Source organism: Pezoporus wallicus, unplaced genomic scaffold, assembly GCF_028554395.1.
Source record: "Pezoporus wallicus isolate ANWC-B61680 ecotype Strahan unplaced genomic scaffold, APGP_CSIRO_Pwel_v1 contig_13150, whole genome shotgun sequence".
Taxonomy (NCBI): Eukaryota; Metazoa; Chordata; class Aves; order Psittaciformes; family Psittacidae; genus Pezoporus; species Pezoporus wallicus.
Window position 1 is genome coordinate 457,631 of NW_026639322.1, and position 13,882 is coordinate 471,512.

The following is a 13,882-nucleotide window of genomic DNA, read 5'->3' on the forward strand; positions in this document are numbered from 1 at the left end:
CTGGAAAACAAACCCAGCCCCTGAGTACTGGCAGAAGACGTGAGTTTTTCCAGCTGAACTTGAGCGTGTGCAGTTGTGTGAAGCAGCCTTCCTTTACTGCACGCAGCTGTGCCCGGATGGGGGACAGCTTCTTTCCAGCAGCTTCCTGAGCATTTATTTACTCGAGGCTTGTCGTTTCTCCTCTCGTTCCTTTGGGCTCGTGGTGCAGAGGAGGTGGTTGTCGTGTCAGAGCCTTGCATTCCTGGCTGAGCTGCGCCCGTGTTTGCATGCGGAGCCATCGCCTCCCCTCCAACTATTTTAGTCATTTCAGAAAGGGTGGGTCAGAGGCATTTGGCAGCGGGTCCTTTGCTGAGGTGGAGTCAGCCAATGACCTGCAAGCCTGGAGGCTTTAGCAGGCCCTTTGGCTGGAGGGCTCTGCGGGGCTGTGCCATTTGCAGCGCAGCGCAGGCATCCCCACGCTGCGCTCCCCGTTCCTGGCGCGGCTCCCAGCGCAGGGTTTAGCTGAGGCTCGGGTTTAGCTTCCCCTCCTCTCTGTCCCTGCAGTGACAGCTTCCCGGGCTCTGCTCGCCGCGACTCCCGAGCCGTCATGGAGGAGACGACTCTGCAGATCATCGAAGCACCGACCGTTTCTGAGGCCTCCGAGGAGCCCGTGCCCGAAGAACCCATCAAACCGGACCAGATCAATGGCGTGATGGTGCTGACCCTTCTGGACAAGATCATTGGAGCGGTGGATCAGATCCAGCTGACCCAAACGCAGCTGGAGGAGAGACAGCAAGACATGGATAGCGCCGTGACCAGCATCCAGGGAGAGCTGACCAAGCTGACAAAGGCTCACACCACCACCAGCAACACCGTGAACAAGATGCTGGAGAAGGTGCGTAAGGTGAGCGTGAACGTGAAGACGGTTCGGCAGAACCTGGAGAAACAAGCGGGGCAGATAAAGAAGCTGGAGGCCAACGAAGCAGAGCTCCTGAAACGCAGGAACTTCAAAGTCATGATCTACCAGGTAAGGGGCTGTTTGACGCGTGCTTTGCGTCCTCTTGGGGGGGTGTTCTCTTTGTGGAGGGGGCTGTCACGCTGTCCGTGGCTCTCCCCTCGCTGCCTGGCAGCCCAAACCGAGCAGCAGCACTCTCTCATTCATGAGTTAACGTTGTCAGGGTGTTCTAAGGCAAGGTTTGGTAGAGCTGCTACGTTTAAGAGGAGTTTTAATGAAGACAGCGAGGACGGCCCTAAGCACCCGTTGCACCGGAGCAAAAAGTACCAAAATCACCCGGTTTTACTGCTTCGCTCAAACTGAACAAGAATGCGCTGGGTTCAGGAAGGGGGTCCTGTAAATCCATGTGCCAGTGTCTCCTCTACTGAGAGACGCCGTGTGTTGCTGCGTGGAGAGCGATAACGTTTCACATTTGGGACATGCCTCCGGTAACACGCAGACGGTAACGGCAGCATCGGGGTGAAACGCACGGACTGGGACAGGCAGAGAAAGCAGAGCAGCTCCTTGAGCTCCAGGGCTCGGGTCTGCCTGCCCTTGTGTTGTACAGACTCCCACGTTCTTTTCCCTGCAAGCTGGAAGTGTTGAATGTTCGAGTTAACTGGTGTCGGGAAGAGCTTTGGGTCTTTGTTCCCCCCAGGGCTAAGTGTTGGAATTTAGTGTTAAACGAGAAGAAAGGGAGGAGAACGTTCCTGTCAGGTCCTGGCTGGAGTTTGTCTTCCTTACCAGAGCAAACTCTTGTATTGGACCACGGAAGAGAAGTGAATGAAATAGTTAAGGATTCAGTTGGAAGCCTCTGGGTTAATAATAGACAGCACCAGGACAAAGAAAGAAGCATCAAGTGCTCATCATGGGAAGGGAGAGAAGAAAAAAGGGGAAAAAAAAAAAGGGGGAATGCTTCTTATCACAAGGTTTGAAGGGAGAGCTGAGCATAATAGGCTCAGGAATCTACCAAGTCCAGGGGCCTGCATAACTCTGATTCAGAGCTTAAGCATTTGTAGTTTTATCGTGCCCAGAAAGCTGCAATGCTCGAGCCTATTCCAGCCGGGCAGCAACTTAACCGGTAGAGATATAGATTTCATTACAAGTTATTTGTATCAGGCTTTGGGGGGAGGCTACATCTACCCAGATGGAACTCTGCACGTGCTGCAGAAGCAACAGACAATGCAAAGTGAGAAGAGTGAGGGGAATTGTTTAAACAGAGCATTCCGTGTGGCTTACGGGAAGAGGTAGGAAGTTGGCAAGCTCCTTTGGGAGCTGCTCCTTTGGCTTTGCTGTTGCTTAGGAATAGTGAGTCGAGTTTGTCTTTAATATCGAAAAGCAATCCTGTTTCTGAAGGAAATGAGCTCTGAGTGCTTCAGTTGACAGGGGACTACAGGGATCTTGTGAATCCTGGAGCTATTAGGGAGTCAAAGGGAGTGATTTGTAATTCAGAGCAGTTTCCCAGCAGGGAATTGAGTGGGATTTGACTGGGAGGCCCCAGAGCCCGAATGAGAAATTCCCCAGGTTTGCTTCATGGGAAATGGAGCCTCTTGCTCCCTATGGCAGCGCCCCCCCCACTGTGGGTAGACAGGGCAGGCCTGGCCACACGGGACAAGGATCCCATCGGGGGGACCCAAGCTGTGATCGACCCTGCTCAGGCAAGCAAAGGGCTCTCTTGGAGGTGAAACCCTTGGGTTATCTCTTCCTGTGGTGCTTCAACTGCACAACAAGCTCCGGGATGGCCTTTGGGTGTTTGAACACTGAATAGGCAATAACAACATGAATGTGCCCGAGTACCAAAGGCTGCTCTGGGTCATGATGCTGCACCGAGACAGAGCTGCACAACAGAATGGGGTGGCACAGGCAGCCCCCCAGAAGGAAGGGGATGGTTTTGCACCCCTCAGCAGTGCTGCTCTTCCCTGCATACAATGGAAGTGTAGTGTTGGTCAACAGGGGAAGTTGCTAAACGGTACCAATGTAGCGTGTGTCTCAGAGCTCTTGTCAGGATTAGTTCTCCTGTGGAACAGGGCTGTTTGATAGCTGCCTTACTCTGTAGATAAATAGCATGGAAACATCCCCATGGCATTTTCAGTGTACAGAACCTGGAATTGTGTGCCTGGGTGTGAGGGAAAATAGCCTGTCCTATGCAGGAGGCTCTCTTCTTTGTGGAGACCTCTGATTCCAAAGAAGTTATTAACCACTGAGGGGGATGTGGGAAGGTTTGGTTTGGGTTTAGGGGGTTTGCTTGCTTGGTTTTGTCCTGGGAGGGACGGAGGGGGAGGGCTGGAGTTTGTGTCTCCCTGGGCTTCTGGAGCTGTCACCCTGCCCTGATCCCTAACACAGGCAGGCAGTGGGAAGCCCCCAGCGGGTGTGCAGAGCTCTGTGTCCTCATGTATGTACCCGACTGTTCCAGCACTGTCAGGGATCCAGTGCCGGGCACCCCGGTCACGAGAGTGCCACTGCCTGGGCTTGTGCAAAGCAGATAACAAGAAAACCAAACCCTGCAGAAAGAGAACGTGCGGCTGCTCTCCCAGGGCTGATCAACGCTGCTTGGTGCTGGTGATCCCCACCTCGCTGCCCGTGGCCTGATGTCTTTCTGTGCTTCAGTATTAATGACCACGACACGAAAAAAGCTGGAGCAGGCTCCATGCTGGGGGGGGGGATGAGGAAAAGTCTCTTTGAGTTCTGTGCCTATGGTTTAAAGCAAATCTAAAATCACACAATAACCCTTTTCTAATTCAGTGTTTCACTTCTCGAGACCCACCTACCAAGGTTTATGTTGGGGATTTTGCTGCAGTGGAATTTGTTCTGTGGTGGTGAGCAACTTCTTACTACTTCCTAACTCAGAGCAAGCTGCCTTTGGAAAGCTGTGATTAACTCGCCCCTGCGATTGCGCTCCCAGTTGCTATGGCTAAAAATGCAAAGATTTATTGGGCTTTTGGGAGAACAAGAGCTCAGATCACCTGAAGAGACAGAAAACATTACTTAAAGCCAGGAGTGGCTGTTTCCAGGCAAGACAGGCAGGTTAAACAGTTGGCATGCTCTATGGGATGGGGTGTCACTGATCCTGTGCTATGGAGGATTAAAGGGAGGTGGAGGTAAGTGGGTTGTCGGGTTATTGTCTCAGCAGGGAGGCAGTTACAGATGGACTGTTTCAGGGGTGCAAAGCAGACCTTTTGGCACCTTGGGAGGCGAGGTGCAAGTTGTGTTTTGCTGATGGATGAGGAGGAACTGAAATCGGGTGGAGCCGGGACTCTGCTGGGCTGGGGGAACGCAGGGACTGAAACCGCATGCAGTGGGGCAGCTGAGGGGCAGAGCCCTGGATGTGCCTGCGCTGCTCCCTTGCTCCCTCTCACAGACACTGGTCCCTGATTTTGCCAGGAGCTGGTTTGATTGCTGCCAAGGGAAGCGTTTCTGTATTGATGGAACGTGGGGAATTTGGTCAGTTCTGCAGAATTACATTTGCAAAAGCCACCCTCCTCCAAACGATCCCATTTTTCCCTTTGGAAGACTTGCCTACCAAAAGCAAAGGGGACAGGCTTTTGGCAGACTTTTTGTCCTCTTTCCATACCCAGAACTTGCCCTCCTGAGGAATCTGCTGTCAGATGGCTGCGTGCAGGCGTTAGCAGCCCCAGTGCTTCCTTTGTGTGTGTGTCCCAGGGGAAATCAGGACACCAGCAAATGTGTTGAGAGTGGCTGCTAATAAAAACAAACTGGAGCAGGTCCAGAGGAGGCCACGAGGATGAGCAGGGGCTGGAGCACCTCCTGCACGGAGCCAGGCTGAGAACACTGGGGCTGTTCAGCCTGGAGAAGAGAAGCTGTGTGGAGACCTCAGAGCAGCTTCCAGTGTCTGAAGGGGGCTATAGGGATGCTGGGGAGGGACTCTTCATTAGGGACTGCAGTGATAGGACAAAGGGTGATGGGTTCAAACTAAAACAGGGCAAGTTCAGGTTAGATCTAAGGAAGGAGTTCTTTACCGTGAGGGTGCTGAGGCGCTGGCACAGGGTGCCCAGAGAAGCTGTGGCTGCCCCATCCCTGGCAGTGTTCAAGGCCAGGTTGGACACAGGGGCTTGGAGCAAGCTGCTCCAGTGGAAGGGGTCCCTGGTCGTGGCAGGGGTTGGAGCTGCATGATCTTAAGGTCCTTTCCAACCCAACCCAACCCATTCCATGATTCTGTGACCTCATCCCAAATCTCCCGGTTTTCGGGGACAAGAATGTGGGGCTGGTTACTGCAGCTCGTGGTGAAATAACAGATGTCCCACGCATAAAGCTGCTGCTCTGAAGCCAGCCACGTGCCACGCTCAGCTGTGCAATGCCACGTGGCAGCCCTCCCCAGAGCACGGCATTATTCCTCCAAACGCTTTCTGACAATTAAACCTATTCCAGCAGATGCCAAAGGCCTGGATGCTGGATTTCTACAGGCAGCCCTCAGGCCGTGCATCCAGGAGGGAATTCCTCAAGTCCTTGATTTGGGCGCTGGGTTCCAGGCAGGTCTGGCTGGGATGGGGGGTGCTGGTTCTTGGAAGGAGCAGCCTGTGGCCAGGGTTGCTCCATGCTGTCGAGCCGGGGCACCTGTGGCTCTACAAAGGATGCCGGTGGCCACCCGGAGCCTGGTGGGGCCATGGGGCTCCTCCGGGAAGGGCCGGGTGGACACGGGAGCGGCTGGAACGCGGACCTCAGGCCCACGATGCGGAGGGTAGGTAGGGCTGGGGGTATAAATAGCACAGTTTGGCTTTTGTGCCTTGAGGGGGCCTTATAGGGACGAGAGCAGCGAGGCTGTGGGCGGTGGGGAGGAGGCTGAATTTCAAACCCACACCCAGATGCCTCAGACTGGGCAGCCAGACCTGAGCCGCCTCGGGTTTGGGCTTGTGCTCCCCAAAAGAACCTGTGGCAAAGGACTGGTGTGATGAGAAGCAGGGCAGGGAGCGCAGGGTGTGCGAGCCGGCAGCCTCCAGACCGCCCAAGGCTTGGCTCTGATGGCAGCAGAGGGTTCAGAGCCCCGCGTGTTCTGCGGGGATGGGAGCAGGCAGCGTGGGTCCGTGCCCTGGGTTCAGTGGAGCCTGAGCCAAAGCAGTCAAGAATGAAGAGAGGTGTCACCGGTCTCCATCCCTTATAAAGGGCACCGTGTGAACACGTGGGAAGACTCCTTCACACCCCGCACGTCACTGAGCTACAAGAGTCTCGAGGTCATAACTCACAGGAGGGAGCCTGAGCCTTAAATCAGTGTCAGGATGTAAGAGCTCCCGCTTCCAGGCTCTTCCTCAGTGCAGGTTATAGTCTTTCTACCATAACCACTCAGCTCTGGAGCGTGGATTTCTGTGTTGCACCCGGCATCAGCTGCATTCATATTTCAGTGCTCAGGTATTATTTATAAGCAGTTAGTGCCAGGACTGTGCTTTGCTGAAATCCTGTCAGCGTTATAGGTACCCACTGAGCTGTGCAGCAGGAAATTGTCTCCAAGGGCTATTAATGGCTCAGGACAATCAAACCAGAGGTAATCCTCCTTCTGATCACGTATCCCTCTCTCAGGCCTCCCCTGGGGCTGTCAGCAGTGGATCTAAGTGCCTGGGATTAGAAATCAAAGCTTTCAAGAAGCCATTTAGTGCTCAGACACAGCCCCATCCCTCTCCGGTGTGCCCTGGGAGGGGGGGGATTTGACTGGGAGGTGGTAAAGCTGCTTTGTGCTGTAGGTGCTGCGGAGCACTGGAAGGGTGTGGGTGCCATAGCGGGTGCTGCTCCTGTTTCTTATCCCCGTTCCCCCCAGTTTGTGGGTATGGGAACGCTCCGGAGTTGTCCCCAGCATCGCTCCCAGCGCAGCGCTGCCTGTGCTGTGCCCCCTGTCCCAGCTCCAGCCAAGACAGAGGAGTGAGCCCTCACCCCACAGCACACCCTGGGCTCAGCGTGGGAAGAGCTGGGCTCTTCCTGCATCCCTAAGGAATGGGCAGAGAACAATGCAGTGTCCTCTCTGCTGTGCTGTGCTGTGTCTGTGACCCACACAGAGCATGGCAGTGACTCTGAAAGCTTGTTGGCACGTTGCTTACGCCCTCTTTTATCCTGGCTAGGCTAATGTCATCCTCTGGGTTCTGCAAGATCTCCTACAGCTTACAAGGTACCTCAAGAAGCCCGGCTCCACTGTCCAGCTGCAAGGCAAGACAAAGACCAGAAACAAAGATGCTCAGTGCCAGTGAGGGGAAATCAAACATTTAGAGTAAAAAGGCCCCAGGATGTTTAGTCTGTAGCTTTAAGTGAGGCTGGGAATGTCAGCATCAGCACAGATCAATCTGCACACCATCTGTAGTGCACACTCCAGCGCTGGGACAGGTTTATCCAGGAGGAGCAAAGCCTGGTAACAGGATCAAACCCTTCTTAATCTGCTGTCAGAGGGGAAGAAAACCCAGCCTCCTCTGCATCTATTTACTTCTCTGTTTCCCCCAGCCCTGCCTTTCTTCTGCCTCCCCGGTGCCTGAAACCCCTCTCCAAGCACAGCCTCCTCTCCCCTGCCGCTCCTCTCTTTGCCCCAGCTACTGGCGAGGGTGCAGCCCCTCAGGACCCAGCCCCAGGACACAGCGTTACTGGACGTGCCTGGCAGGAAAAGGGGCCAAGGAGGTTGCACAATAGAGGCATAGAGAGGGCCTTCTGCTAGTCAGGGGGGTACGGCTTGAAGCAAACCAGCTTATCCCGTTCAGCCGAGCGAGTTTGCTCTTACCCCTCATACTGTGGCTCTTTGCCTTTGTCTCTGCAGTGTTCTTTGGGAACTGCAGGATTCAGTCTTCTAAGGACTGGAGGCTTCTGATTTTACTGGAGATAAAATCTATCCAGCCTTTGGGACATAGGAGTCGAGGCCGTGCCCAGTGTTACTGGGTACAGACGGCTGTGAGCGGCTGGGTATTGCCCAGCGCTGGGGTCGGGTATGGTCCATGTGCTGACAAACCCAGGCCTGGGGGTCTGGAATGAACAACGCAGGCTCTAAAATCACTGTCTCTTCATAAGCTGGCGCAGAGGAGCAGCCTCTGCTTTCAGCTACGCCTCCAGAACAGCTCCATCAAATCCCTGGGAGCAGCAGTGTGAGGAGAGAGCAGAATCTGGCCCTATGGCAGCGCTCAGGATAATGGGCCTGAAGCTGCAGGAGGGATTCTGCACCTCCCAGGCCCCGCTGTAGGTGAGACAGGGATGCTCTTCCCTCTGATAAATCTTTGCTGTCTTTTCTGTTAGATTTTGCTACCTGCCTTCTGCCTTTACTAACACCCCCCCCGTGCTTCCCCCCTGCCTGTTCTCATGCTAAGCCAGACGACTCTGTCGGCGACGTTCCGGACCCCATGCCCAGCAGGGACAGGTAAGTTTTTCCATCGTGCTTCCTTTCCTTGGCCATTGAAACGCCGTTTTCCTCGTCTTAGCCTCAGAAGACGCAGCCTGTGCCCTGTGAGCCTTCGCCAGGGACTGCCCTGTGAGCCGGCGGCAGGAAGGGTGCCATGGCCCACGCCAGCAGAAGACGTGCCAGGAGGCAGCAGTTTAGGGCCTCAGCAAGAGAAACCCCTGAAGAGGACTTTGAACCTCTCCCGAAGCTGCCGATTCCAGAGCCTTTGCCTCGCTGCTTGTGGCTGCCGCAGCCTTCAGCCCGCTGCGAGGCTGAGCTTCCAGTTGGCAGGAACGCCTCCGCTGTTGCCTCACGCGCTTGCTGCTGCCCTCCCAGTGCTGCTGGAGCTGGGATTTCGCTCGCAGGCATCCTGGGAGCTGTCACGCACTCAGCTCTGCGCCCTGGGAGGCAGGGATTGCTGCGCGCTTGCATGAAGGGCTGGTAGCCAGGAGCGGTTGGCTCTGCTGGGGCGTGCTGGGACGGGGCGAATCCGAGCTGTTTGCCGAGCCTCGGTTTCTCCCCCTGCCATACAGACCTGATCAAAGCTCCTCGGGCTCCTTGTCAGGTTTAGCTTGTGTTTGTGGAATGGTTTGAAGTTGTTTCAAGTAGGCAAAGGCAGGCAGAGAGCACAGAGCGTGTAAAGCTCCCGTTGGGTCGGGCACGACCTGTTCCTGCTCAGCACCAGCAGCCCCCAGTGCTGTTCATTAGGAGCCAGTGGTGACTTCCAGTGCTGTTTGCCTCACACTTATCTCACACCACAAGAGCTGCCGGTGACAGCACAGGGCCCTGTTAAAGCCTTCCTCTTATTGTGCGCCTGCTGGAGCAACACCCAGCTCCAGCAGCCCACGCTTCGGGGGCTGGGAGCAGCCCCATCGGTCCAGGGACAGGACCATCCCTGATGCAGGCGATGCTGAGCTCATCCCAGGAACTGGGGGCAGCTGCCAGGGGAAACTTGGGGGCGAGTTTTGTTCCCCCCATCAGCTTCCCACTGGGCGAGCGCAGGACGGGGCAGAAGCTCCACGTCACCCGTCGGCAGCTGGGATCATCCCCTAGCAGAGCCTGGGGGACGCGAGCGGGGCACGTTCTGCATGTTCCAGCTGCATGCGAACCGTCTGTGCTGCTGCGTGCGTGTGCGAGACAGGAACGGAGCACAGTGACCCGCTCGGTCACTGTGATGTGCTTGGCATGTGCGTGTGTAAAACCCTTCCATTAAACCCTCCAGCCGGAGCCCGGAGTGCCTGGGGGTCCTGGGACTCTGTCCTTTACCCAGTCGGGGCAATCCCTCTCGCACAGGGCTGGGAACGCAGCTCAGCTTTGGGTCTCATTGGCCTTTTATAAGGCCGGGGAAGTGTTTACGTGTGTTGTAGCAACGCGCTGGGGGCCATGGGGTGGCCGTGACTCACCGCCCGGGAACGCGCCTGCAAAACAGGGCTCGGCGGAGCAGGCACATCCCACAGCAGGGCCTGGCGCAGGGCGAGCAGCCCAGCACCCATCTGCTGGCAGCCAAAGAGCCTCGGGTACCGGCACCGGGGCCCCTGCGGGTGCTCGCAAGGCGCCGTCCCATCGGCTGTGCCAGGGAGCAGCATCCCCAGGGAGGTCCGTGCCGGGGGGCAGCCCAGTGAAACGGGCTGGGGATGGAGGACACACACACAGAGACACAGACGTGCTGGCCGTGCTGCCGCAGGCATGGCTCTGCCCCAGCTCAGGGAGGGGTTTTCCTTGTGCTGGTGGAAAACCCTCTAAGGAATCTTGTTTGCCCAATGCCTTTGGCAGCGGGAGCCGTCCGGGCGTGGGGCTGGTTCACATCTGCTGATGGGGACCCCCTGTTTGAGCACCCCAACAGACAGCGATGCCCAGAGCCGGGAGGTTGGGCTCACCCTCTTCAAGGGTCAGTGTTTGCCCAGTGAAAATAGAGTAGTTGGAATGCCTGGGGTGCACAATGTGGCTCGTAGTGAAACAGTGTCCAGAGCACAGTGCCAGAGCAGGGATCTGTGTAGCAGCCACTCATAGACCCGGGATGGTTCTTGATTGTTCCAGCGAGATCCCATTGTTCCCCACAGGCAGTGCTGTGTCTGCAGGCATCGAGCAGGGAGGAGGAGGAGGAGGGCATTGGTGGCATTGGGGCAGTGCCTGGGTGCGGGTGGGGAGCTGCACGTGAAGGATGCTCAGCGTGGGGCACCATGGGGTGCGTGGGACAGTGGGTGTGGGTCTGTCCATGCTGCACCCTGTGGGAGCTGGGACCACCAGACTGCATGCACTGCTGGTCCTGGGTGCAGTGGCAGGGACTGCAGAGAGCCACCTTGTCCCCCTGCCCCACGTACTGGGAGCTGCTGCCAACCACGTTGTTGTGGCTGCAAGGAAAGATCTGCAGGATGGTGCTGAGCTGGCGCAGCCCATAAAGCCACATCTGGTCAGAAGGTGCCTGTGGGGCTGTAACACAAGGAGCAGTGGTTATCTCTGTGGCAGGCAGGGAGGTTCTGAGGCGCTGTTTCCTCCTGCACACACATGTTCTGCAGTTAACAAGGGGCCGATAAGTATCTGAGTTCGCAGGATATGGCCCCTGTCCAGGGCCAGTGGTGCCAGGGAGAGGGGGATGCCTTTGTTCTGGCTCATTGTGTTGACTCAGAGGGAAGGAAGCGGCCGGAGTTCCTGATGTTCTGGGCTGGTGGGGCTGGGACTCTCTGGGATCGCTCCAGCAGGTGCTGTTGTGGAGAACAGGATCCTGCCCGCCCAGCACCGGGGTTGGCTCGGGGCTGACCTGGCCCTCGGGAGAGCCTGGCTATTGTTTTCCCTTCAAGCAGCAGAGCAAACGGAGAAAACACATGTGGCCACCTCACCTCGATCCCAAAAAGCATCCGGGACCGGAGCCGGGATCCGCAGGGTGCAGCTGCGTGCTCTGCACACTTTGCCTTTCAACCGTGACACTGCAGCCCGTGGCATCCCCCGTGCTCCATAGAGCCGAGCTGTCCCTGCTCCCAGAGCTCTCCCCAGATGCCCTCAGCTTCAGCACTGCGGCTTGCCCAAGGAGCAGCGCCTGGGGGGGAAGGAGACACAGCTGGAAGCATCTGGCTTCCCCCCCGGTGGAGCTGTGCTGCGGTCACGTATTCCATCGGCTCACGTCGGTTCTCAAGCGATGCGAGGGCAGGAGGAGCAGCCCGGGTCCTGCATGGTGGTGACCGTGGCCAGCCCCACAGCGTGCACACAACACACCGGGCACCGGCGCAGAAGCGGCTCCAGGGGCTGAGCCTGGACATCTTCCCCCTGCACCGGGCACCGGTGAGGCCGCCCCTCGAATCCTGTGTTCAGCTCTGGGCCCCTCACGACGAGAGAGACATGGAGGTGCTGGAGCTGGAGCGGGGCCGGAGAAGGGCAGTGCAGTGGGTACCGCTGTGCAAGTGTGACCCGGAGCAGCAGCCAGCACCCGGGGACATGGGGGGCACCGGCAGCCCCCGTTCAGCTCCTGCCTGCGTGGGGCTGGCAATGCCCAGGATTCCGCACCTGCAGCCTGGCAGCTCCGCTCTGTGCCTGCCTGCTCCCTGCGCTGCCGTGGGGCTGGGGCTGGGGCAGCTCCAACCTCTCCCCCCCGGCCCCGTGGGTTAAAACCCCTGGGGCAGCGGCGCTGGGAGCCGCAGCTGCCCCGCTCCGTGCAGGGATGGGCTATTTCCAGCCTGGCCGGGACACGGTGATTCAGTGCAGGGACGCACACTATGTGCTGCTCGGATGAAAACCAATCCCGCTCCAGACCTGCGCCCCGGTCCCGGGCACATGCTTGTCCTCTGCTGCTGGGATCAGAAACTTGGCTGACCCGGGAGAGCGGAGAAGCTGAATGAATTCACCCCGTGCCGAGCAGAGGCAGCGTAACCTTGCAGCCCTGCAGGTCAGGGCTCTGTTCCTGCTCTCGTTGCAGCTTGGATAAATTCCCCAAGTGACCCCGAGCGGGGAAATGGGAAAACCAGGGCGGCCTGCTGCATCCCAAGGGATGTCCCAGCCCCACGTCTGGATCCTGCAGGCCTCGGGAAGGTCTGGGCACAGGCCGGCGTGCGCAGACCCTGTGTTATATCATGGCCAGGTCCCGGCTCCGGGCTGTGCTGCCATCTGCAGCCCAGCGCAGCGCCGAGCCCCGGCCCACCGAGCCCTGCCGAGAGGAGCCACCCCCCGAAACACCGTGGGGACAGGGCAGGAGGGGCCCTGGGGGGCAAAGGGGCACCGCATTGTTCCGGGGGGTCCCCTGCTCCCTCTGCAGCAGGATGCGGCCGGAGCATTCCTGGAGCTGGGAGTGCGTGATGGTGAAACTGGGGCTGCGAGAGGGGCACAGCACGAAGGGAAGAGACTGCAGGTTCAGTGCTGGCAGCTCTGGAGTCACAACGGGTTTGGAACCAGTCTGGCATCCTGAGCTTAACTACATAGAGCCCTGCGCCGCTGCAGGTGGGGCAGAGCCTCCTGACAGTAACTCATCAGGTGCATTAAAGGAGGACCCGATGTCACCTGCGGGTGGCTCTGAGCCCGGGGAGAATGCGTGTGTCTGTGCGCGTGTCTGTGTCTCACTGGCTCCGCTCTGTGTCTTGCAGGATGAAGTGAAGCTCCCGTCTAAACTGAGCATCAGCAAGTCTCTAAAGGAGGGCGAAAAGCTGGAGAAGGAAGGTGAGGGTGAAGAGGGGCCTGTGGGTGAGGACCACGCAGAGGAGGACCACATCCAGCTCTCCTCAGATGAAGAGGTGGAGATTGAAGAGATTATTGAAGAGTCACGGGCAGAGCGCATCAAAAGGAGCGGCATGAAAAGAGTGGATGACTTTAAGAAGGCATTCTCGAAGGAGAAGATGGAGAAAACGAAGCTAAAGACCAAGGAAAACCTGGAGAAGACCCGCCACAACTTGGAGAAGACCCGCCACAACCTGGAGAAGAGGATGAATAAACTGGGCACCAAGATTGTGACTAACGAAAGGAGGGAGAAGATGAAGACCTCTCGGGACAAGCTGAGGAAGTCTTTCACCCCGGACCACACCATCTACGCCAGGTCCAAGACAGCCGTCTACAAAGTGCCACCCTTCACTTTCCACGTCAAGAAGATAAGAGAGGGCGAGGTGGAAGTGAAAGCCACGGAGCTGGTGGAGGTGGGTGGAGAGGAGGGAGAAAACTCGGATCTGATGCGTGGGGAGAGCCCCGAGATGCACACGCTGCTGGAGATCACGGAGGAGTCGGATGCGGTACTGGTGGACAAGAGCGACAGCGAGTAGGCCGGGGCTGCAGCACGGAAGGGTTGTGGACGGCGGCTGAACACGTATTCACTCACATTCAAGAGCTCTCTCTGCCCCAGGGCAAGTGTACACGATGCATCTTTACTACCCCGCCGAGCCGACGCCGATCCCCTGCCTGCTTGGACAAGGTGTAGTTTATGTTTTAGTTTTAGCACACAAACGTTAGGAACACGGGACTCTTTTTCTTACACTGTCCAATCACCCTTTGGAGACCATTCCTGCCGCAGAAAGCCTTTAGCACCAAGCCTGAAGATGGGCTTGGAGTGACGGGGACCCGGCCCAGCTGGAGAGTGCTAAAAC

General features: G+C 57.4%; 1 protein-coding gene across 1 annotated transcript; it reads left to right on the forward strand.

Annotated features, from left to right (window-relative positions):
• The first annotated feature begins 233 nt into the window (after window positions 1–233).
• Window positions 234–13,579, forward strand: CAVIN1 (caveolae associated protein 1). Its single transcript, XM_057414155.1, has 2 exons — window positions 234–1,006; window positions 12,896–13,579. Exons 1-2 carry the CDS (start codon window positions 587–589, stop codon window positions 13,559–13,561), a joined length of 1,086 nt encoding a protein of 361 aa, XP_057270138.1. The 5' UTR covers window positions 234–586; the 3' UTR covers window positions 13,562–13,579.
• The last annotated feature ends 303 nt before the right edge of the window (window positions 13,580–13,882 follow it).

Excerpts from the sequence above, each read along its gene's own strand:
- CAVIN1 (XM_057414155.1), top strand. The coding sequence starts at position 587 with ATGGAGGAGACGACTCTGCAGATCATCGAAGCACCGACCGTTTCTGAG. Across the intron at positions 1,007-12,895 it reads TCAAAGTCATGATCTACCAG|GATGAAGTGAAGCTCCCGTC; the intron begins GTAAGGGGCTGT and ends TGTGTCTTGCAG.